Source organism: Cuculus canorus, chromosome 5 (genome assembly GCF_017976375.1).
Source record: "Cuculus canorus isolate bCucCan1 chromosome 5, bCucCan1.pri, whole genome shotgun sequence".
NCBI classification, from domain to species: Eukaryota; Metazoa; Chordata; class Aves; order Cuculiformes; family Cuculidae; genus Cuculus; species Cuculus canorus.
In genome coordinates, this window is record NC_071405.1 from 19,605,605 (window position 1) to 19,631,696 (window position 26,092).

Here is a 26,092-nt window from a genome sequence, read left to right on the forward strand (position 1 = left end):
TTTTCTCCTTTGTTTTGCTGCACAGCGGTGATGTTTAAAAATTAAAATAGGGACTGCAAATCAAGCTAGGTTAGCTTTACTTCTGACTGCTGCCAGCTTCTTAAGCTCCTGAGCAAGTCATTTAAGGTCTGTGCCTCAGTTTCTCCGACTACAAAATGAGGACAAGAGCCTTCAAAGCCAACTTGGGCCTTCAGATTGAAAGGATCCAATTATCTAAATGTGTGTAAATGAAAGTGATGTATAAATAAATGAATGCAATCCTTGTCTGCCACTGTTACAGGCTTTAGGATTTCTGACTACTTGTTCATTGGGAAAGTTCTTCTCCATACAGCTCAGCAAGATGTACAAGACAGAGAAAAGGAAGGAGGAAAAGTTAACTGGGTGGTGAATGCCCTGGGAAAAGGACGAAAATACTGACTGTGAAGGATTTGCAAGCCTGAGCCTTGAAAAGGAAGTCAGTTCCTCATCCAGAGCTCAGCCCAAAAGTCAGCCTTACTGAGATGAAGCTTGAAAAGCAAGATATGGGATTTTGACACAGTATTTGCCCAACAGGATGAAATTGATCTGTCTTTACAGGGTTTTGGCATTGGTACATTCCACTCAACCTCTGAAATACAGTTGAAAAAAAATTTCAACCCACTACAAATCTGGGTAAAAATTTCATCTAGAGTCAGTGTCATAGTTCCAAACAGTATAGCCAGAGTTTCCTCACAACTGGAAGGTTTCTAAACTTATGTCTCTGCAGCAAATTCAAAGAGAGGATCTGCAGTTCAGCAGAGACGACAGAGATAGGCAACACTACAGCTGGAGTCAAGTTATGAATGAGTGGGTACAGTATTACGCAGATATAAAAGCTTGAGTTCTGCAAGCATTAAGATATGATCTGGTTGCCATCACAGAAACGTGGTGAGACGAGTCCCATGACTGGAATGTGGCTATCCACGGCTAAAGGGTGTTCAGGAAAGACTGACCAGGAAGGAGGGATGGAGGCGTTGCCCTGTATCTCAGGAAGGGGATAGAATGTGAAGAGCTGTTGTTGAAGCCATGAACAGGTTGAGAGCTTGTGGGTAAAAATTAAAGATTTTTATTAAAAATTAGATGAAATGGTTTAAAGATGAAAAAACTTGTGGTTGGTGTATACTACAGGCCACCCAATCAAGGTGAGACAACTAATGAAGTTTTCTTCCTCCAGCTACAGGAGGCTTTGCACTCACAAGCTCTCATCCTACTCGGTGACTTCAACCGCCCCGACATATGCTGGAAAAGTAGCACGGCAAACTGTAGGCAATCCAGGAGACTCCTGGAGTGCATCAAAGATAATTTCTTAGTCCAACTGCTAGAGACCCCCACCAGAGGAGATGCAATACTGGACCTTATGGTCACCAATACAAGAGAACTCATCAGTGACATTAGGATCAGAGGCAGCCTGGGCTGCAGTCATCATGCACTGGTGAAGTTCCAGGTCCAGAGGGAGATGGGACAGGTGAAGAGTATAGTCAGGACACTAAATTTCAGGAAAGCAGACTTCCAGCTCTTCAAGGAATTACTTGGTAGGACTCTCTGGTACGTGGTCCTCTGAGACAAGGGAGCAGAACAGAGCTGGAAAATATTTAAGGAAGCTTTCCACAGGGCACAACAGTGCTCAGTCCCGTATGTAGAAAATCAGGCAGGAAAGGGAAGAGACTGGCATGGCTGAGTCGAGATCTGCTGGTTAAACTAAAAAAGAAGGAACTGCCCAGGCAGTGCAAGCAGGGACAGGGAATCTGGGACGTGTATAGAGACGCTGCCTGATTGTGCAGGGATGAAGTCAGGAAGGCCAAGGTGCAGCTGGAGCTGAACTTGGCAATGGAAGTGAAGACTAACATGAAGGGCTTTTACAGGTACATCAGTCAAAAGAGGAAGATCAAAGAGAACGTACCCCACTGATGGCTGGAAATGGGGATCATGTATCAACAGATGAGGAAAAGGCTGAGGTACTCAACAACTTTTTTGCCTCAGTCTTCGCCGATAACTGCTCTTATCACCCCTCTTGGGTCATGGGACAGCAAGATGGTGACCAGGGGGGTAAACCCCCTCCCACAGTAGAGAAGGATCAGGTTCGCAAACACCTGAAGAACCTGAATGTATGTAAGTCTATGGGACCTGATGAGATGCATCCAAGAGTCCTGAGGGAACTGGCAGATGTGGTGGCCAAGCCACTCTCCGTGATATTTGAAAAGTCATGGCAGTCAAGAGAAGTCCCTGGTGATTGGAAGAAGGGTTACATTGTACCCATTTTTAAAAAGGGTAGAAAAGATGACCCTGAGAACTACCGACCTGTCAGCCTCACTTCTGTGCCTGGGAAGATCATGGAACAGATCCTCCTAGAAGCTATGCTAAAGCACATGGAGGACAGGGAGGTGATTAATGGCAGCCAGCGTGGCTTCACCAGGGGCAAATCCTGTATGACCAACTTGGTGGCTTTCTATGATGGGGTAACCGCAGCAGCAGACACGGGTAAACCGAGGGATGTGATCTATCTAGACTTCTGTAAAGCCTTTGACATGGTTCCCCACAACATCCTTCTCTCTAAATTGGAGAGATATGGATTTGATGGGTGGATGGTATGGTGGATAAGAAACTGGTTGGGTGGCTGTATTCAGAGAGTAGTGGTTAATGGCTCAAAGTCCAGATGGAGATCTGTGACGAGTGGTGTCCCTCAGGGGTCCACACTGGGACAGGTGCTGTTTAATATCTTTATCAAAGATATTGACAGCGAGATTGAGTGCACCCTCAGCAAGTCTGTGGATGACACCAAGCTGAGTGGTGTAGTTGCCACACCAGAAGGATGGGATATTCTCCAGAGGGATCTGGACAGGCTGGAGAAGTGGGGTGTGAGAACCTCATGAAGTTCAACAAGGCCAAGTGTAAGGTCCTGCACCTGGGTCGGGGCAATCCCAGTTTTCAGTACATGATGGGGGATGACGTGATTGAGAGCAGCCCTGCAGAGAAGGACTTGAGGGTGCTGATTGATGAGAAGCTCGACATGAGCCGGCAATGTGCGCTCGCAGCTCTGAAGGCCAACCATATACTGGGCTGCATCAAAAGAAGCGTGGCCAGCAGGTCGAGGGAGGTGATTCTGCCCCTCTATTCCGCTCTTGTGAGACCTCACCTGGAATACTATGTCCAGTTCTGGAATCCTCAACGTAAGAAGGATATGGAGCTGTTGGAACAGGTCCAGAGGAGGGCTGGAGCACCTTCCCTACAAGGACAGGCTGAAAGAGTTGGGCCTGTTCAGCCTGGAGAAGAGAAGACTCTGAGGAGATCTTATAGTGACCTTCCAGTACCTGAAGAGGGCCTACAGGAAAGTTCGGAGGGACTATTCATAAAGGCTTGTGGGGACAGGACCGGGGGAACGGGTATAAACTGGAGAGGGGCAGATTTAGACTGGACATCAGGAAGAATTTCTTTACTATGAGAGTGGTGAGACACTGGCACAAGTTGCCCAGGGAGGATGTGGATGCCCCACCCCTGGAGGTGTTCAAGGCCAGGCTGGATGGAGTGTTGGGCAGCCTGATTTAGCAGGATGTCCCTGCCCATGGCAGTGGGGTTGGAACTAGATGATCTCTAAGGTCCCTTCCAAACCTTACTATACTATAATACTATGATATAACACCTGCCTTTGATCAGGATTAATTGTCTCAAGCAAAGTTGCCCTGGTTCTAGAACAAGACAGGATTTCTCTCTGACACTGCTTCCTAGCTATTCATACCTGGAGCACACTTTTTCTGGATAAAAAGTAGTGCTGCACAGCCGACTTTCAAGATGATTCCACCCAATGTGGGTTAGCAGCAGCCCTATGTGCTTTCATGGAGAACATTGTGCTCTCCAGTACAGTAGGGCTTTTGCTTCTGCCCAGTTCTTGAGATTGGCTGTGGTGAGCACACCTGTGGTGGCAGTGCAGTTCTGCCATGGGATACTTGGGTGCCACTGCATATACCTGGGAATCACTGCTCTGAGGCACTATGTTATGAAGATGTCTAAAAATGAGTATTTCCCAGCTCAAAATTTCTGTGTACAGCACTCAGTGCTGGCAACTAGCTCCCAGTTTCAGGCTTCCCATCCATTCCTTCCTCCACACTCTGTACCAGTCTCAGCAGACTCTTCATTGTAATCCTTCCAGCTCATCTGCTTCCCTATTTTCTTCTCCTCCAGTTTGCAGTGGATTGCTCCCTACTGCAGACTGCCTAGATTTCAGTGGAGGCCCACAGCAGCCCAGGAGAGGCGATTCTGTGTTCTGTCACGAGCCACATCCACAATCACAAAATGTTGAGCTTGTGCTGCTGCACTCCTGAGGTGGCATGTGCTCAGTTGCTTTTCGTATGGATGCATGTGAAGGTAACACTGGGAAGTGTTTAAGTGGGCTTGAGCACTCTCTGTCACAGATGCATTTGAGATCTGAGCTATTAAACTCTTCATAATTACAACTGTATACATGGAAGCAGCAAACACTCTTCTAACATACTTGATTGTTGCTGGATATTAACAGGCTAAAAAAAAGGGGGGTGGAGGGAGGATAAAAGGAAATAAAGACCCCTCCACTCACTAACAGAAAAGACCATGCACAACACTAAAAAAAAAATGGAAGTTATTAATTTAAACCAGCTCAGCACGGTAGGCAAACAGATAAACTGCATAACAAAGCGATTCCTCCACCAAAACTATAGCAAAAATACTAAGCAAATAAGTGCTCATTAGTGTCCCAAGTGTGAGGCACAAATGGCATAAAGTCTGTAGACTTTGTTCAACAGGGTCACTCAGAGTTCCTCCTCTAATGAACAGGTACACTTTCTAGTAAAATCAGGAGTAAATCAACAAGACTGCTTTTGTTTTGCATCTTTTGCTTCCTTGAGCTACTAACATTTCATTCTGACAATTAAGGATATGATAATATATTATATATATGCATGGGTTTCGTGATTGGAGGCAATCTATTCCAAATGACTCTAATGTCTCAACATGTTTGGATTAAAGGATTTAATTTACTTCAGATAGTATAGCAGACATCACGCCTGGGATCCACAGCCAAACTAGACCAAAGTTCAAATATCCAGATCCAAGGCTCTGCATAGAGGCTACATCCCTGCTTTGCTGGAAGAGCATTTTCCCACAATCGAAGACCAGGTGGATGTTTTCCTAATATTCTGCTGGTGGATTAAAAAACCCAAACATGTGGAGCCCAGCCAGCTGCAACTGAAGATCTGCAGAGCCTGTAAACAGGCTTTCCTTATCAACTGCTTTGATGATATTAATTGTGAATATAAGCAGGGCAATAAATTTTAACAAGCTACTTTGGAAAGGATTTCAGCAACATACTCCATAGAATCTAGTCCATAGTTTTTTCCTAAGTCAAATGATAATCAGAGTACACATAGTCCTTCATTTGTCATATGTTTTTCAATGTCCAGCCATAACCAGACACTTTGGCTACAAAACAATCCAGACAGTGCTGATAACAAGTTCCTACAGCCAGAGCGCAAAGGGGGCCATCCGATTAGAACACACAAAGAGAAAACATTTGGACAAGACAGTGAAGCTACTGAAATAATTGCTAACAATTGGGGTGCAAGGATACTATTACCTGATTGCAAGCAGCGACCTTTCGGAGGGACCAGTTCTTCTCCCTTGTGGGGCTGTGGTATTGGCTATCAGGTCAGGCCACAGACAGGGCTGATGGTGTCATATGCCTCATGTCTACACTGAGCCTGCACCAATCCACATTCAGGGAACAGACAGGCATGGGTGCTGGAGGGAGTCATGCAATGGAAATGTCCCATGCCATGTAGACAGGTTGGTTGGCCTGTGGAGGTAAGGGCAGAGCTGGAGACTGTGGTTACCTGTGGCATTTCTCACCAGCTGCTTTGTGATGCCACCACATCTCTCCTGCTCTGGAGTCCCACACACTAGAGCAGCTCATTAGCAGACCAGACATTTACAGAGGACCCAGAGCACTGTTAAAGTGAGTTGCAGGTGCCACAGTAGTGCGAGTCAGGGGAATATTTTAATATGTAGTGCTTGAGAACTGCATAATTCATAGGGACTTTCACAAATAGGTGGAGACAAGTTATTATATGACTTGTGGGTAGGGCTGGATACAGCCAAGCATGCATAAGGTTGGGAGCAGACCACACATCAGTATCATGTGGTCAGAATTTTGTGGTCCTCCAGGCAAATCTAAGGAGTGGGAATCAATGCTCTAGAGTACCACTTATATCTCTCTTTCTTTGCCATATATTTTGAGCAAGGGAAACCACAGGACAAGTACTGTCAAGAAATGCAAACAGCTCTTGAGAGACAAGGTCAGATTTAAACTGCACTTGGCCTGTCCTGTCATCACTTTGGGATTCCTTCTTTCTCACATACTTAATGTGTTCTGGCCAAGACAGTGCTTGCAAGGCACTTCCTTTCCCTGAAATTACATCTGACCTGACCGGAGGGGTGAGGACACGCTCTTCCTCTCAGGATATAAACAAATACTAACTGCCCTGCGTTCTGCATGGTGACCCTGATGGATAGATGCTCCGTGGCAGGGCTCCAACAGCAGTGCCAAGTTTGTGGTGCATTTCCCTCTGACACATGCTATATATAATAAAGCTTCACACTTGGAGAGATGAGAACAAGAGAGACAGATCGGCATATCTTTCAAAGTTGCAGTCGGTAAGGGAGCTTCTCCATGTTGCAGGAGGCAGTACAGACAGGTGTTCTGCCTCTTCTCCTGTTTTGCTACCAGCATGTTCTGTGACTGTGTTGAAGTCTGGGGGCTTTCCCTAGCTGTAGTGTCTATAGGGTCCATGGAGATCTTTGGAGACAGGATGCCACAGAAGGCCCAATTTCACAGCACCTCGTTCCCAGAGTTCATGCAGATGGCATAGTGAGATTTGCCTCACAAGCACGTTATTACTTATAAACAACATGAAGTTAATTTTTCATTGTGATATTTTTCTCTTCTTATGCCCCAGACTACAGAAAACACAGAGCCGTCACCTTTGTCAGAGGTATCTTTACAAATATGTAACCCGTGGTGTAAGCTGAGATCCTTGGGCCAAAACATGATCCAAAAGATTAGAAGACTTGGGTGACTGTTTTGCTAACATGATAGCTCAAACTCAGGAAAAACATACATTCTTAGAAAGTGCCAAATCTGATATAACACTGAACTTCCAGGGAACATCGAATACAGAAACCTACCCAGTCACTCGGCTGCATTACTACAGCATTAATACTAAAAAGTGCATCTCATTTGTAAAAAGCTAGTCTAAATCAGAGAAATCAAGAAGTACAATTCGCTATGAATAAAAATAACACCGGGTTGTCTATCTTTACCGCATACTCAAGGATGAAAGGCAGGGAAGTGGAATGGTTGGCAGTGATGGCCAAAGGGAACAGCAGCCTGCCCTTCGTGGGGCGTTTTTCACTCTGCCCGCCCCCCCGCGCCCCGCGGATGCTGCCGCTCCCGCTCTGGGCCCCGCCGCGCTGCTGCACGGGCAGCACACACAGAACGGGCCGAGCCCAACGCTGCCCCGCGCGGACCCTGACGGAGCGGACGGCGCACGAGCGTTGCCGGGAAAGCGCCGTAAACGGAAGAACCGAAGAGACGACCGCAGCCTTCTGCTGCCCGAGGGAGGAATTGGGGCTGCGCGGCAACAGCGAGTGATCCGTTACCGCTGAGCGGGGACTGTGAGGGGTGAGCGCGGGGACAGGTGGTTGGAACGCACCGGATAACACCGCGGGGTTTGACATTCAGCAGAGCTGTATAAAAGCAGCCCGTCTGCAATAAAGGGTCTGCTGTTAACACCAGTGCAGGAGTCCGTGCCTCAATCCCCTCAGCCCATATTATTTGAATCATAGAATCACCAGGTTGGACAGGACCCATTGGATCATCGAGTCCAACCATTTCTAACACTCCCTTAAACCATGTCCCTAAGCACTTCATCTACCGGTTCCTTAAACACCTCCAGAGAAGGTGACTCGACCACCTCCCTGGGCAGCCTGTTCCAGTGCCCGATGACTCTTTCTGTGAAGAATTTTTTTCTGATATCCAGTCTGAACCTCCCCTGGCGGAGCTTCAGGCCATTCCCTCTAGTCCTGTCACCTGTCACTTGGGAGAAAAGGCCAGCTCCCTCCTCTCCACAACCTCCTTTCAGGTAGTTGTAGAGAGCAATAAGGTCTCCCCTCAGCCTCCTCTTCTCAAGGCTAAACAACTCCAGCTCCCTCAGCTACTCCTCGTAAGACTTGTTCTCCAGCCCCTTCACCAGCTTCGTTGCTCTTCTCTGGACATGCTCCAGAACCTCAACATCCTTCTTGTGGTGAGGGGCCCAGAACTGAACACAGTACTCAAGGTGCGGTCTCACCAGTGCCGAGTACAGAGGGAAAATAACCTCCCTGGACTGAATGTTTAGTTATGACCGTGTTACTAGAAATACAAAGACTTGTGGGTTTTATGTTGGTATTCTCTTTTCAGGTTTAAGCTGTATTTGCCTGTCTGCACTGATTACGGAGCCATAGCCACAAACTGGTGTTTGGATTTTTTTTTTTTTTAATGGGGGCACAGTGTCTTCTATCCTCTTAAAATCCTCATTCCAGACACTTTGTAAGCATTAGTTGTGGTATACGCATTGAAATACATAGCACTGCTCCAGTTTGCTTGGCAGCACATGGAAAAGGAAATACAGCAATTTATCTAGTTCTGTCATTGAGCCCAGTAGCATAGTATATTACCTTTGCAATTACCTGAAAAAGGCCTGCTTCCAGTAACGGTGCTACTGGCTACACACAGATGTTCAATGCCATAATGTACTCATAAAAGCAGAGGCAGAAGACATATTTTTGCATTTGGAAAACCTAAACTTGTTTTTATCATTAGCAATGTTTGTAGGATAAGTTAATCTGATGCAATGAAGGGTCAGATAAATGCTTTGTGCAACTATCTGATGTCCTTTGGTATACTACAACTGATGATTTATCCCACACCATGCAAACCCAGTATTCCCTATTTTCTAAAATACATAACTTGTTTTAGCTTACTCCTGTAGAGATGGTAGGCACCACTCACCCGAGTTTTTGTCAGGCAGTCGGTTTATCCTCCATACAATGGAATTAAAGGCATGCTCATATTTGGCAGTTCCCAAAGTTACTCTCATTACTGGCTCCGAACCTGACAGACTGGCTGATCCAAAAGCGGCCCCCTTGTTCACCTTGGCTTTCAAAGATTTCTCCCCCAGGACGCTCTCCCTGCGGAAGTTCTTCACCCACTCGTTTGGCACTGGGTAGCGGATCATCACATTCTCGCAAGGGACCTGAGTTAAAGGGTCACGGTTGGAAGAGAACCCGGTGGACATCATCAGCCAGCTCTGCACCTCCACCTCAGCACCGTTGATGCTGGCAGCTGTCCTCAGAGTAAAAGGCAAAGTTTTCTCAGCAAAGACAGTTCTGAATCGCATCAGTTCAAATCGGCAGGCATCCAAGGGATTGAACAGGATAATACGGGAGTTATTAAACACATCCTCATCCACACATGAATGGAATCGACAGCTGTATAATTTAATCCACTTAGTGGTAGTAGTGGGCATAATATCCTGCCTTGCAACTATTTCATTCCCTTTGATCAGGATATCGTTAAGGCCCAGTCTGCATTCTGCCAGGCCAGAAAGGAAGCTGAGAACATAGATATGGGTCAGCACACTGTGCTGGAGAATCACACTGTCTCCTTTGGCCAAGATGCCATGAAACTCATCCCTGACATCAATTGTGATTTCTTCTTCTTGATAGTTTAGTCCCACTGTGCTCAGATCTGTTGATGAGGCTGGCAAGTTCATCAGTGTGTCTTGGACAGCACTGATGAAGCTAAGGAAGTCTCCATAATCCGTAGTCCCAAGCTTGATAATTTGCTCTCTCTCTGCTATGTGAGCAATCGCTGGCTTAGGCTGATACTTCTTTTTCTCCTTGTAGATTGTGCGGTCCAACCGCACACTGTGTATCCTTCCATTCTCATCATAGTTCTGGAGCTTGCGCTCTGAAATCTCGTGATTGATTTCAAGTTTGAATTCCCGGAAAGGTTTCTCTAGTCCTTTCTCATAAAAAAGCTGTATATATCCACTGTCAGTCAGCTTGACATATATTGGTCCCCAGTGCCTTGATGACATAATATTCTTCTTCTCTGGGATCCGGAGCATCATTGGCCATCCATCCTTTGGCTGAGCTGGTGCCAGGTTAAATAAGGCTGCATCCAGATCATATGGCATCATGGGGTCATCATCAGGCAAGGTAGGGCTGCTCACATGGTCTGGGTCTCCAATCTGGAGTTGCTTGAGCTGCTCTACAGCATCTGTGTGGGTTACAGTTTTGTTTGCCTCATGGAAACTGATAGTATCAGGCTCTTGATGGAGAATAACGAGAGAATCTCTTTGGCTTTTGCCTGGAGCACTGGAGACAGAAGAACTTTTAGAACGCCTGTCTCGCTCCTCAAAGAATGAGCTGAATGGATTGATAGGTGAGGGTTGGACATCTCGCAGAGATTCATCCAGAAAAGGATTTGTAGCACTCCATGGTGGTGTTTCAGCAGAAGGCAACTTGGTTAAGGAGGAGAGATCTAGTTTTTGAATTTTGGAGAGGTCACCCAATGTGCTTTTAGGACGTTCTCTTTTCTTAAAAGATGTAGTGAGGTTAAAGTTAACATCTGGAGTCTGTGTTTCTGCAGGTGGGGTGTCTGTTTTCAAGGGAGAAAGGTTCTGTGGTGAAAAACTGACTTCATTGTCATCAAAAGTCACCCAGCTGGGAAAGCGAACTGTGGTTGGGGTAGATGAATGCCCATTCATGGAGGTGTTGTTCAGCTGCCAGTTGACAGCCTCCATATCTACCTCTTCATCTTCTTGGACAGACGAGGAATTGTCTTTAAAAAAAGAAGGGAGGGGAGGAAATTTCAGCTAATTATTCTGAAGTTACCTAGTTATCTCCACTAAAAGAGAAACACAGTCTGCAACAGTCCTTCACATGTCCAGGAAAGGCCTATTCATATTTTGGGAAAGAAAGATAATCAAAAGACTTGGCCAAAATTCTGAAAAGTCTGGCAAGAATTAATGAAGAAATAGTTTCAGCCAGTTTTAAATAGACAGTTTAACAAAAGGAATGCAGGAAGAAATACGAAAGGAATGAGAGCAATGATTGTATTGCTCTCATTCAAACATAATGACCTAAAAAAGAAACTTAGCTCACATGTTGTAGCAATTTTTTAAAGCTTCCCTATCTAAACTTTCAGGCTGCGTTTCTTCTCCCCACTTATCTTCTGTCATTTACCCATTTTGTTTCTTCTCTCCCTTGTTCTCATTTTTTCTCTTTCTCTCCCCATACCCTTTGCTCTACTGAAGAATCCATTGGGGAGAGGGAATGAACACTGAGAAAGAGCACTTCTCCACTCTGTCCCCACATACTTGTCTGTACATTTGCTTTTATCACAAAAGCACTTGGGGATCTGGTGAAGGCACCATAAAAGGTACCTATGTGGCTTTTTTGCCCAGGATGTGTTCAGCAAAGAGACTCTTTGATTTATTCAGAGGGAAAGAGTATGCCAGTCTCTGAAAAAACTCTTGAAGAAGCTGTGATCTAGGGATGCATGTTAGGATAAGGAAAAACATATTTTTGATTTGTATTGTGTAAATTGTCATCATCTTCTGTCAGGACATGGCACCTTTCACCACCACTTTCCTTGTTTTGGGCTCTGCCAAGACATTTCCCAGGAGTTTGCATGATACTGTGCTACTTCAACCCCAGCTCCAGTGTTAACAAGGTGTTTTCCAAAATGAGCATACATTTTCAGAGTTCCAAAATTAAAGGGTTTTCACCCCATTTTCTTCCCACTAGGTTAATGAACCACAGTGCTCCTTAGAATAAGCAGCCAGCATGAAATTATACTCTGCATCTGCACCATGGGTTTGTTCTACATATGATATAGCAGCGTTAGTATCTGTGCCTTTTGCTTCTGATAGATCTATAGATCCCATGTTTTACACAAGTTACTGTTCTTCAGTACAAGCAGAAAAGTGAACGTAAAATGTAGCACTTCAGTATGGCTGTGATGTGAGCATATTTTACAATGTTAGCAATAAGAAACCATCTAAGTCGTTATTTAAATTGCTATCAGTTCCCAGAAAAAAAGGATGAGCTTGATTTCTATTCTGCCTCAACTGTGATAGACAATTTGAATTTTTATTCCAGTTACCATTTAGAATATGAAATAGGGAATATTCATGTTAGCCAAAGTCCTGCCATTAGCTCATTATAATGTCTTGGGTAACTTGATTTTCTGGGCTCCCCAGCCTTCTAATCTAAGGAAAAAATACATCATGTAAGTTCTAAGGGTTTTTGTAACTGAGAATTATATATGAAGCCAAATGATACTAATTTGTTTTTTCAGGCCACAATAATAAATAAGCAAAACCAAGAACATATTGCTTTTACAACCTATTCATGCATTTCAAAGTGGCACTACCTCAATTTCCCAGATTTTCTTCCCTACTCTGCTGTTTCACTCCCAGCTTTGCACAATGCCTCCCTGTAGTCTCGGCTACTGGTTGCACCACTGGGTACAGTGGTGAGTCCTTTATCTGTTAAGTTTTGCTAAAGACTATAAACAGATTTGTGGTGGGAGAAAAACAAGCCAACTGCTTAACATCCATAATCACACTCTAAGTGAGAAAGTAATAAAAACCCCAACAAGAATAATCTGATATTGTTCTGATCCCCAGGTCTGTGTCGATACCTTCTATGTTCACTCATGCCTCAGGGTTTCTTAAGAGCCTACCACCTCTTCACCATCCGCAATTATAATTTTCCCTTTCCTGTATCTGAGCTTTTGGATTGCAGACACCAAATGTGATTCCACAAATAAAGAATTAACACTTCTGGTAAGTTTGACAAAGGGAGATGAGAAGAATTCCTTGAGAGTCCATGTGAAAAACACACAGAACTCACCTGACAAAATTTCTTTGTAAATTAAACAAATTCTATAAAATAAATCACTTATTTGATCCAGATGCTCAGAAATACAGAAGAAATATTAAGGGAAGATGGTTTTCTAAATGCAAACATTTGTGCAATTTTATTTTCTAGAAAAATCAATAATCTGTTATTTGATTTGATATGTGGAAGTGTCAAATCTGGGAAGTGAAATAATCTTTCTTTCCCAAACTAAAATCAAAAGCACGTTCTTCTGCTGCCAAAGAACCACATCGTTGGGTCTACAAATATTTGAGAAACACAGAGGTGGTTCTAGAAAAGACAGGTTTTTTGCTTGGTCCATAAGAGAATGACTAATAGAAGGGAGGATAAAAATAACAATATTCTAATGCAGCCAAGCAGCCAAAGTAAGCTCCTGAGAACTAGACAAAATAGTGCACACCCCAAGAGAAATATTGGCACTTCTGCTGCGAAGGTAAATACAGCATGGTGAAAAATCTTGATATTGCTAGAGGATAGCTTAGACAATGACTTGAGATTTTTCCCTTCTTGACTTTTGTTGAGTTCCTGAACATAGGCAATAATGTTTAAAATGGGAATGTCCATCCTTTTGGTACCACCCCAAGAGGACACTGTCTAGGAGAGGACACTTAAGAAAGCGATTCCCTAGATGAATATTATTTCACTTCTTGCTTTAATAACCGTTTTCAAAATTTCTTCCTACAAAAGAAATCAAGTTAATGACTTGCTGATGGGGTACGGACAGTCTACAACCCAGACTGACTCCTGACTGAGAAAGACTAGACCTGCATAGAAAAAGGAAGAAGTGATCAAAACAAAGCACTTGTTTCTGCCTTCTTGATCAACTGACTTGGCTTTCCTAAGCAAATAATTGTGATAGGCGTTTACACTGCAAAATTAAAATATCTTTTAATTGTCTGACCTTGCCAGATTCCAACTTGACCAGTTGCTCCAGGCAGCTACAAAACACAGGAGTAGATTTACCAAGGAGGTGAAGGGGATAGTAGCTCTGTCTCCTTTCCCAGTGACAGCAGCATCTGCGAGCTCTGAGGCAAGCAGCCTCTGGCTGCCCGCACAACTATGCATCCCTGCATTCGTTCCCCCACATAAGTGAGGCCTGTAACCAGCACTGGCCGTACATTACTACATATATGCCTGAACATCATTACCAAGCCAATAATTTGGAAGCTTAAGTCACTGGTGAATAATAAAATGCCAACCTGCACTGTAAGTTGGTTTGTGTTTTTTTATCATCCCTAAGCTCCTTAATGTTTTGTTGTGTTACAAGTATTCAGTAGCAAAAGTGTTAATAATTTTGGTATGAGAAAATGGTAAGAGGTATTATGTTGTAATGGATGTAGAACATCTCACTATGATCAGCCTCGTGACTTACTACAAGGAAAGAAGGCTTTGGTTCTCTTTATTGTTTCAACTTTTCATTTCTGTTTAAACTGTTTTGGCCAAACCCACCAGGTAATATCATGTTACTTATGCTTGGGGGAAAGGCAGCCATCCAGCTGCTAAAGGATATTGATATTGCAAACTGTTTGTGACTGAAACTGTGCCACGGAAGTAGGAAAAATTTCTCAGTATGTTACACACCTTTCAAAGAGAAAGGCAGATAACGACCTTAGAAAACGGATCTGAGCAAAAGCCTGGATTTTGAAACTTGAGTAGTTGTCTATTTTGGGTCTCAACAGAAATGAGTTCAGAGCTTCATGGCATGCCTGTTTCTGTTACCTGGATTCATTAATTTACATTTAACTCAGATAGTTCTAATTTACACTCCAGTCTGTAGTACAAATATGCCCTTAGTACAGTCACACCTTCCAGTGGGGTACTTGCGTCCTTGATGTACCCAACACCAGTCCCTAAAAGTAAGCATTGCTAAGTTTTCTGTTGGCACAGCTAGATCTATTCTAGGATGCTTGCTGGGAAACTAATCTACATCAGGTCCACCAGACATTGATATATAGGCAGGTAGTACTTCAGACTTGGCCTTTAAAGATCAGCCAGGTCAAGAAGATGCCAGTTACAAAACCTGTAGAGTCTCTGTATTCATAGGCAATGATAGAAAAGCAGAAAGCACTGATAGACATAATCTGAGAGAAATCATGGCTGAGGTTGCCATGCAGTTATCTCTCCGTGATAAAGGTTATACTTTAACATACTTTGCGTGATGGCCATATCTGATCATTTCCTTGCGTTTGTTTTCCATATCCAAGTCACAACAACTGTGCCTGTACACTTTTTTTTAGTGGTCCATCATGTTTCTGATCTTCCCAGGTAACACAGTGTAGTTTAAAGTATGTGGGCTGTTGTTTGGAACTGATAAACTAGACTCCCATTTCTAGTCTGGCCACTGACCTGCTATGTGGCTCTTAGGAAAACACCTCATCGCTTTCACTCTCACAGCTTCTGGTTCTCTTCCCACTTTCTGTAATTTTTTGACTATTAAGACTACTAAATGTGGAAGAGTGATTGCTCCTCTGTATTACAGTATCCAGTGTGTTTCTAGGACTCTCACAGAAGACAGGGTAATGTGTAATCATCACAGAGTTGGGTAAAAACCTATAAATTGAGTCAATAAATATTTTTGTTATATCCATGCATTTGCAAAGAGTTTCAAATTTGGTACAAGCCATGAAGCCACGTCTGTTTTTGTAAGCTTTCCTGTTTATCACACCTCTGTTAATGATGGAAAGTCAAATGTGTGACTGCTGCAGATATCAAGGTAACTTTCTCTAGCTAAACAAAGCTACAGTAGAAAACTGCCATGGAAATCAGTTGCAAGCATCTACAACTCAAAGCACAGAAAACTTCTTGCCTATGCTTATTTTGCACAGGATATCCCTGTAAGGATAACAATTATTACCACCACACGCTTCCTGGGTACCTATGCTATCAATCAGTGTAGGGTAGCATTAAGGGAATACCGAGTAATGGCCTCTCCCAGCTTGCAGGACATGTAAGCTTCAGAATGGACTTTGGAGATAGAAGAAGAAGCAATTACCTTGCCTCCTTGCAAGAAGATTATGGAGAGGGGCTGTAAAACTTCCACCCTCTTAAGTAACTTCTCCCTACAGGCTGGAAAGTACATTTATAAGCATTCCTGCAGATTTTGAGTGTCTCTACAAGATCTGACATGTGGAAGAGATGACTGCTCACACAGTCTTTGCCCTCTACTCTTGCTGCTGAACACACCACATACAAAAATTTAACAGCAATCTGGTTCTCCAGAGTGTTGAACTGTTAATAAAAAAGTTATGATTTTAACTTAACACCTTATGGCAAGCTAACAGACATTTCAAAATCATCACATGATTTTTCTCCAGCAAGAGAAGGTGCAAGATGAAAGACTGAAGTCACAGAGCTGATCTCTACGGGTCCCTTTCTTAATCCTTCTCCTTCTCCCACCTGACAGGCTTCTCAGATCATGTTGACTGGATTCATCCTTAGTTAACTTTCGAGTTCATCATGCTGTGTCATATTCTATCGCTACATCCCTTTGAACTTTGGTATCTACATTCAGACCATGTAAATCAGTGGCCTGATTAAACCTAGTGTAGTTTTACACTAAATCTGCAGTACCTCGTACTAAATAGTCTATTCCCAGTACTGGGCTAATGACTACTTAAATATGATTCCTGTTGCTTGGTTAACTATTGTAAATTCATCACAGGTCCCAAAAGAAGTTTAATTGTCAAAAGAAGTTCAGTCATCAGAAGTTACAAAGAAGCTATATCACAGAGCTTCCAGCATATTTAAAACACAATGAATGTAATCTATGTTCAATTAATTTATTCCCATGAGTCTCTAATTCTTAAAATAACTGCTGTATTTAATTTTAAATGAAGTTTTGACATTTTCTTATTATTCTATAGCTGTACAAACATATATATTGATGAGAAGGCAGGACTACTGTACTTCAGGCATCGGTGCTCACCAAGCTTCAGTGTTTTAAATTATTTGCCTTGTGTTTCCTTCACTGACATTGCCTCTTGATACTTGGAGAAGGAGGAGAACATCTTCCCAACAACTGAGCTTGACCTAACCATTAAGAAACTGGTACCAGAGTACCCATAAAAATAGTGGTAGTTACAGTTGGAAGTTTCATTGTAACCAGCTATGTAGGATGCTAGCTGAGTGCCTTTTTTTGTTTTCTCACGTTTTCTGCTCCTCTGTTTATTCATTTGGAGAAATTAATTAAATGAAGCCTGAAATTCAATCAGAGCCGTGTTGTTATTCCTTAGGCAAAGAAAATGTTCAACATAAAAAAATCAGTTTGCAACTTATATTTTATTTTAAAATACTCCGTATTTTTACTGTGTTATGTTTATTGAGTTGTTAAACCACTGGCTTATGAAAAAAAACATTTTAGGTGTGATGTGAAATAACTGAAACTATATTTCATCAACTCATAATCTATGTACAGTCTGTTTTCCTTTTCCTTGTACAGATCTCAGCTATGCCATCTGCTCTCAGCTGTAATTATGGTTTTGTAAGAGTTTCTTACATGCCCTGCAGTCTGCACGGTGCAGTAGGTTAGGCAATCAGAATGGATCTGGCTAGATCAGATGCTTTAAACCAAGCATCTGTAACACACCTCGTGCACAAAAGTGGTAAGTTAGATTCCTACAGCAGATGTCCATATACAGAAAATTTGCTTTCCAAATATGCAATTTAGGTTTTAGTCTGAACACTTAGAAGTTAGTGTACTAAGACTCTTAGACAGAATTACAGAGCAAACATACAACCTATCCCAAAAAACGCTGCAAAGATAGATGCAGAGCTTTGAAATATGAGTGCCTATATACCTGGGTCTCAAATTAATACCAATTTATCATTTGAACAGAAGATTTCAAATTGGATATAAATCATGCAAGTCACAGGCAAGGTTGCTACTGTCTTGAAGAAACCGTTAGATCTTCATCTCAGGTAGGAACTATGAGGTAATAAGTTCGAGGGAATAAGGAACTTACAAAGAAATAGAAGTCTCCCATCTATACCTATCTATTAGGTACTCTCAGGAAAAGCATTACTTACCATTTAAACCTAGCTTGGTTTTATTTTTTTTTCCACTATATAAAGCTATTTTAAAAACAAATCAATGTAAATATCTTTTGTTCTTGTTACTTAGAAAAAGCGGAGTGTTTCTCTTATGTGTTAAACAATAGTAGTGCGTAAGTCTCAAAACTATTTACAGAAAAGAAGTTTTTTTGATTTGAAATCATTTGAGAGTCACAGATCTAGAAAGTACACATTTTTACTGCATATTAATTCATGTGCTTGCATTAGCTGTCCAGAAGGTGGTACATTAAGACTGATAGAATTAAAGGAAGGCTTCACGATTTTTACAAGATTTAGACAAGACTAAGTCTGTTCAAAGAATTAACAATATATATGTGGCATAATGCTACTGTTTTATAATTAGGAATAATTTGAACCAAGTTGTTAACAGATCTCATGTAAGTGGATAAAGCATTAAAAGTTGCTTGTTTTTCCTTAGAACTGAATTCCATTAAACAAACATAATATACTTATAAAGTAAACATCTTGGCAACTAAGTATACCTACGTGAGTCATTACAAAGCAACTTCATTTCCATCTCTGAAGACATAGCATAGATACGATTGACATATTTTTACCACTACGTCATCTAACTTTGTCCCCAGCAAGGTGTGCTCAGTCCCAAGATCATCATCATGACTATGACTACATCCCAGTCTTAGTCATTATTACTACTACTGGAATACTTAGTCTTCCAGTGTGGCTAGTCTAGACAAAGCCTGTGTGTGAGGTGGCACAGCAGTCCTGGGAAATACAAAGCTGAACCTGTTCCTGCAGAGGGATCAACGAATGAAGAACCAGAACCCTTCTGCTTCATCTTTTATCCAGAAGAACAAGAGGCAAATGAGAACAACAGAAGATGTGCATTACAATTTTCAAAGGCAGTTCCTTTCAAAGTACACTGGCTAAGATAAATGAAGTCAGTTTGCCTCTGAATGTACTTTGGACTTTGCTTCTACCTACAGAGGTCTGCCTCCCCCTGATTTTAATCAGCAGCACATACAGCATATCCTTCGATAATGGAACTGCCACTGAGATGAGACCGCAGAGCTCATGAAGAAATATTCTCAGAGCACGTAAGGAAAGAAAAATGCTCCTGCTAGCCCAGGATCATAAAATCCTAGAATCAGACAATGGTTTGGGTTGGAAGGGACCTTAAAGATCATCTAGTTCCAACTCCCCTGTCTTGGGTAGGGACACCTCCCACTAGGTCAGGCTGCCCAAGGTCCCATCCAACCTGGCCTTGAACACCTCCAGGGATGGGGCATCCACACCTCCCCTGGGCAACCTGTGCCAGTGCCTCACCACCCTCATTGTGCATAATTTCTTCCTAATGTCTAATCTAAATCTCCCCCCTTCCAATTTAAAGCCATTCCCCTTCATCCTGTCACTAGATGCCCTTGTAAAAAGTCCCTCCCCAGCTTTCTTGTAGGATCCCTGAGGGACGCCACTTGTCATGGATCTCCATCTGGACTTCGAGTTGTTGACTACTACTCTCTGAATGCGACCATCCAACCAATTCCTTATCCACCAAAGAGTCCACCCATCAAATCCATATCTCTCCAGTTTAGAGAGATGTTTCAGAAAGTTCATGATATTTGACAAGCAGAATAAATTCTAAAATTGCAAAGAAAATCCCACTCCATCTTGGAGAAGCTGATGGTAGCATGCATTGAACAAGCTCGTTTTTGTAAAGAGCGGTTACATATATCTCTCATAGACAGACAATACACTACTTCATTATGTCTTCATTTTACAAGCAATATGTAATGGACTGGTAGCAAAATACAGAGGTCTGCAGACTTCTTAAGTTTTGTTTTCAGAACTTGACATAGTACCATGTGAAATAAGCCTAACATTTGCAAGTGCCAGACTGCAGGTGGAAATGTGCCGGCTACTGGATCCTCACAGTTTGGGGTCTCATTAAGCAGCACAACCTTTGACTGTAAAGCAACACACTATGGCCTCATGCATCAAGTTATGGATTCAAAAGGCAACTGCAGTATTGCATAAGCATGGGGGTCTGGCTATGTTAGGCAAATGCAAGAAACATTCCCATAGCCACAGGAAAATTGGAGGCAGGAGACCGTCATGTGCGTTAGAAGTCTGAAACAGCCTGTGTTTGCTATTGCCAATTCAGAAACGGTACTGGTAGAGACCACAAATGGTAACATCATCTGATGACAGCTTGGTAGTTGGTGGAAAATTGGTTGATCTCCAATTCCTACATGGACAGTTTCTGCATGACTGAAGCCAACATCACCCCAACTATCTGTTCAGTCTTGTGCTGATTCTGAAGCAAAAACCCAGACAAGTCAGGACATAGGGATGTCCAATATGCCTGTACCAGTGCTTAATTCACTGCTTAGAAAAATAAACACTGGTGTCCATATCTGCACATCATTTACGGCAAAGCAGGACAAGGTATGTTATGGAGAGAAGGAGTATGTTTTTCTTGATAACTAATACAAAACGGCACAAATTTAAAATTCATATTGATAGACAGATTTAAACCTCTATAGTGCAGACAAAAAAGTGATGGAGGAAAGATGAGGAAAACCAGACATTTGTTATTTTACATCTTCAAAACACACTATTGCCCAACACTTATGTTTCCCTACAACGTTTAAAAATAGTACCACTAACTTCCTCATTCCTGCACTCAAGGCATTTCCCAGGATCAAATTTTATATCATATCAAGTCAGTAGCTCACATCCTGTCTGCCAGATTTGTCTGCACAACTCAGGTTATCTGGGCAAGAGGTAATCTCATATTTATACTGCCTTTACCCCAAACAATATCAAAATGATTTAGAAGTTATGCCACTGCTGTTATTTCAAAAAATCCAAAGACTCATTTCCCAGTTTCTAACATAAGGCTCTGTGGAAACTTAAGACTTCAGCTATATGTTTTAATTATTTAGTTACCTGATTAACTGTAAAGACAGATTTGTTCCATTGACAACACAGCCGATATAAATTATGAAGGTTAAGAGTGCTCCACTTTTGCCTGAAGCTTATGCTAATATTCCGCTGCCCCCCCCCCGCCACATTAGCTTGTCATGCAAACGTTTTCTGATTAAAGTACAGAGAAGACTATGTAACTATGTGGGGGTAGCTAGTTTGGCCAGTTCTTGACTTAGAGCGGTGGGAGCTCCAAGCTACAGTGAAGTTTTATGACTTAACAACTGAGGTTCTCAATGCAAAGGTGAGAGGAGCTACAGCAAAGCCACGTGTAGGTAAAATTTGGGGTTTTTTTAAACTCCTGGAGGGATGTTTGATACATAACACAAAGGACTGAAGAAGACTAGCTGGAAATAGTGTGCGAGAACAGAAAGGACAGCCTGATCTATATGCCATACCTGACCCATGTAGATGTTGCTGAGGATGCACCTGCCAAAGCAACACACCCACCTTCAATAAATAATGATAATTACAGGTGCTTGAGAAGTGCAATATGCAAAGGATATGACATAGGAACGGGCCGCAGAAGGCCTAGGTGCTAATCAGAACTATGTGATTGTCTAAGTGGCCTTCAGCTACCAATTTATGCCCTCTGTTCCACAAGTTTTCTTTCTGTAGCAGAGCAAAACTACTGACCTGTGGGGTTTTCTTGTTTCCTCCCAAACAGGAAAAGCTTTGCATTGAATAAAAGTACTGAGAAAAAACCTGGCATATCCAAAGAGGTACTGAGCCCTTGGAAAGTGGACTCTTCCTGCAACAGATACTGAAACATGCTTTGTACAGTCAGATAGGCACCACTTTTTTCTGGAAATGAACTTTGTCTTCACAACCCGTATTACACTCTTCCTATAGCAGTTGCAGCGTTGAGTCAGGGTGTTGCACTGCTGTTTATCACCTCTTGATGCTTTTAAAGACGTGGTTTGGATATCTGCTGAGCAAGCTGGCTTAAGGAGACAGGACATAGTAAGAAGAAATATTCCCACTGGTGACAACTCAACTTAAGCCTTCTCTATGGTGACACTTAAAAATTGTTCTCAGTTTTTGTCTGCCCAGGAAAACTATAATAATGTTCCAAGGGTTGACTTGGAGGATGCTCCTAACAGCATAGCTGTATCAACAAAGCATGCCTGTCTTCCCGGTCTGACTAGCACGACTGTTCTAATGACAACTTCATCTGACTTCAGAAACTAATAGCGCTGGCCTAGCTCACTCTTTGTATGCACATAATGAAAAGACTCCCAAGGATGGCAGAGGACAGAAAACTTGCCAGCATGTTCATCTAACTACACTTTAGTCAACAGCTCCTGCTGTAAGTCCCCCTGACCCAGTCAGAGAATCTTGCTATTATCCCACGGTGATATCAGCAGCTCATCTCCAACCTCAAGGCAGCTGCTGACCAGCCCAGGAGGCTGTTATGAGGAAATGACTTGTTTTACGACATATTGCTCTGATTGATGCAGCCATTCTCCGCTCTCCACACTCATCTGTTCCAGGTCTGGTGTTACCTTAGCACAGCCTTTTCCTTCAGCCCAGGCTCATGCCATAAAATCCCAGCTGTTGTACAGCTATTCACAATTGCAGGAAAATCAGCAGAACCAGATACTGGGCTGTTACATTTTTTTGTCATTTGGAGTTTTGTTTTTGCTTTTTCTATGTGCGTGTGGAGCCACCACAGTACACAGGATTATTCAGGGTCACTCCACAGAAGCAGTCAAAGAGAAACTACTGAACAAGTAATTTCTTCCTCTCTCCCTTGGGCCATGCTGGGGTGATTACAGCAAACAGAAAGGCATGGGCCTCATTGTTAAACGTGAGAGTTTCACCAAAACAGACCCACCCGTGAAAGATGGAAAGAAGCAACTCATAATGTTATCACAGCACTCCGTGGCACGAAGTGAAGAGGAAACCCATGTTTCCTTCCTCTCCGCACAAATTGTAATGTAACTTCCCATCTTCACATCTCTAGCATGCATCTTCCCTTCAAGCTATTATTCTGCCCGGGGGCAAAACACAGGGATATACAGGGCCCAAATTCTCTTTCACTCATCCTGCATAACTTCCTAGCCACACCAATATCCTTTCTTACTGAAAAGTTTTAGCTCCCTCCACCACTGCCTAGTCTTGCATGTCCTCTTTCTTCCCCAAATGATCCTCCCCATTCTTTTCATGGGGGTGCAGAGGGGAAGGAATTCAGCTAGAGACAAAGAGTGGAAAACATTAAAATAATCCAGTGCAGAAGTAAAGAAGAGACCCCAAATGTCAGACATCTCAGTTAGTTAGCTCCTTACCATATACATGTATATACACACACACTCCCATCTCCCGACATATACATGAGAGAATAAGTTGCCAGCTTTAAAGGTGGCGAACAAGGAAGGAATCCTGAAAATCTCCATCCTGGGGTAGCATTTACTAGGAGCTAGGCAGGGTACAGGGGCCAGGTGGGACAGAGTTCTGATAGCATCAGGGCAATCCCTGTATGAAATACACCACAGAAAGCTAAATAGAAATAAAATGCTGCATTTGAAATGTGGATGAGAAATAGGAGTCTTCAGGGTATGGGACAAGATTGTGGGGGGAGGGAGATGGACAATGCAATAGGAAACCTTACTGCTTGTATTACCAAACTGTGTAGCTAGTTTGGTGGCAGCTGAGAGACAAGAGCTTGAGCACTGAATGTGACTGATGTGAAGGAAAACAACAGGGGCCCCACAGCTGCTGTGCCCTGTAAACAAAGCACAGCTTTCTGAAGGGCCATGTGAGATTTTGCAGAAGAGCCCTGAAAGAACCCAGGTCTGCCTAAAGGAAACAACAGGGATTAGATAAATAAGGAACATGAGATAATAAGATAACATAAAAAGAATGGTATCTAGACTATAAAATGAAAAATAGTTATTAATGTATTCCTATAAATAGACCAAATGGACGTTCAAGAAATGAATGGAAAACAAACACTTAACAGGTAATTAAAGTACTCTAATGCAACATCTTACTATACAGTGGCACTGACTGGTGCTAGAAATTTCAGAGGAGCTGCCTTAAGAATCCCGCGACTGCTATGGACAAGAATGACTGCTTCAGTTCACCAGTGACCATTATATATTAACATTTCAAGAAATAAGCTGATCGCTTCCTAGGAAAGTCAGATTTTTTTCTTAGGAGATAATGTTGCAGAATTGTTTCAGTATATTACAGAAAAAGGCCATGGGAATGATTTTATCTGCCTGCTGGCTTACTTGTGTATGGTGGGTGAAGTACTTTAATAAAATGTCAGAAATGGATGTCAGATGAAAATGTGCCATCAACTGACTGCTACTAGATTAGCAAGCTTAGAAGAAATACCTAATGAGGCTTAGGAACATGATCTAATCTGATCTTTTGTGCTGCATCTCCCCAGTTTGCAGGTTGGTACCACCCATCTATGTCACATTGAGGTCAAATGGTGTAAAGAAAAAGGCCAGTCACATAGAGAAGGACATGCACCTTATGGAAAGCTTTGAATTTAACATCCTTTGTGAAATGGTATTTCTGGTAGGATTTATTAAGGAACACGCAAATGAGTGTTTGAAGTTATGATGGAGAACTCTGCCCTTGCTCTGGCTTAATGCAATCATGTTTCTGCTTGGGATAAGGAAAGAGATTGCACTGAAAAGGAGTCTGTTTATCTGAACCAGAATCTTAATGCTCTAGAAATGCCGACAGCTTAGAAGATTAAATCCTGAATTTACTAACTCAGCAGTATCCTCCCACCTGAATTTCCCCATCATCAGTGCATGGCAACGGAAGGGGGCAACCTTGGAAAACAAGAGATGTACTTGTCACATGGCAAAACCTGTGCTTGAGCTCTCTGAACTGGATGTGAACAAAACTGTTCTTTGGGGTAAATTTTGCTGGCGATCTGGGATATGAAATTGGTTCACAAACTGAAACCCAACTCTTCTATTATAGGATCTCAGCAGCTGTCAGATGGCCGCAGCTTGACTATTCTGGGGTCAAAACTGTGCCACAGTGGACCAGCCAGTCTTCTTGTAAATAGTTTCATGAGGCATCAGGAAACAATTACCCAAACGCCAGCAAAACCTAATTATGCCTCTCTCCTCCTTCAGGAACAGACAAAATTATTTTTCCTCTCTCTCCCCTACAGTTAAAATGTAAATTAAAGTAATTTCCCCTCCTTTAAGCTTTTAGCCCTGTTTAGTCCCTTCTTTGTGTCGGGTCTTTTGTCTTCGGAAAAAAGGCTGCCTCGGTGGGAGCTGATAGAAAGACAACTGTCCAGCAGACAATAAAGCTGTCTGCAAACCAGGCATTTCTGCAGAGAGGCAGGGATGTCCGAGACAGAGGCATTCCCAACCTGTTGCTATGGCAGCGGGTGGATGGGCAGGACCACGGGCTGCCCCACCGCCCGGCCGGGACTGCGCTCAGACATCCATGGGAAGGGAGAAATGTTAACCCCTGTGTGCCCTCTCCCAGCACAGCGAAGGAGGCCGGGTTTCTATGCTGGGGATAAACGGTGTCTCCTCCAGGCAGGGAAGATAGTGGCAACAGCAGATTTAAGGGCGCTCCTGGTGCAGGGTGGGTCACCAAAGGCGTTCCTCTGGAGTAACTGCTTGCACAGACAAGCTCTGATGCTAATTACAGAATTTGGAATAGATCAAAACAACAAGCACCAAACAGGTTAAAAACGAGGCATGCCTGGAATGGATATCCTTCTGGGTCCACCAGGAAAAAAAAGTAACAAGGTGAGTGGAGAAACCCACGATGTCCTTGGTTGTGGTTATTTTCCAGGAAGCTCTGGCTGATCAGGGTTGCCAAGTTGTGGGTTTGCAACTTTAACATACAGCAAGAATCACTCCTGCCTATTTTCTCTCTTTCTCCTGCACAGCATGCTACAGTAATGACCGTTCGCAAGTCATTGAATGGAAGTGGCAAAAGCTTCCCGAGTACAAAGAATAAGTACAGACAGTTTGGTAGCATTACCCTCTGTAAATTCAGGGCAGCTACTGGAATCCCATATACTTTAACTACCTTTTCTCTCTCAGCTCCGATA

At 42.8% G+C, this 26,092-nt stretch overlaps 1 protein-coding gene across 2 annotated transcripts in view; it reads right to left on the reverse strand.

The window, feature by feature from the left end:
- Positions 1 to 26,092, reverse strand: part of STON2 (stonin 2) — an 84,002-nt gene that overhangs the window by 7,978 nt on the left and 49,932 nt on the right. For both annotated transcript variants that reach the window (XM_054067414.1, XM_054067412.1), the window contains exon 5: positions 9,092 to 10,927. In XM_054067414.1, coding sequence (XP_053923389.1) covers positions 9,092 to 10,927 — 1,836 coding nt within the window. The remainder of the gene's footprint in view (positions 1 to 9,091; positions 10,928 to 26,092) is intronic.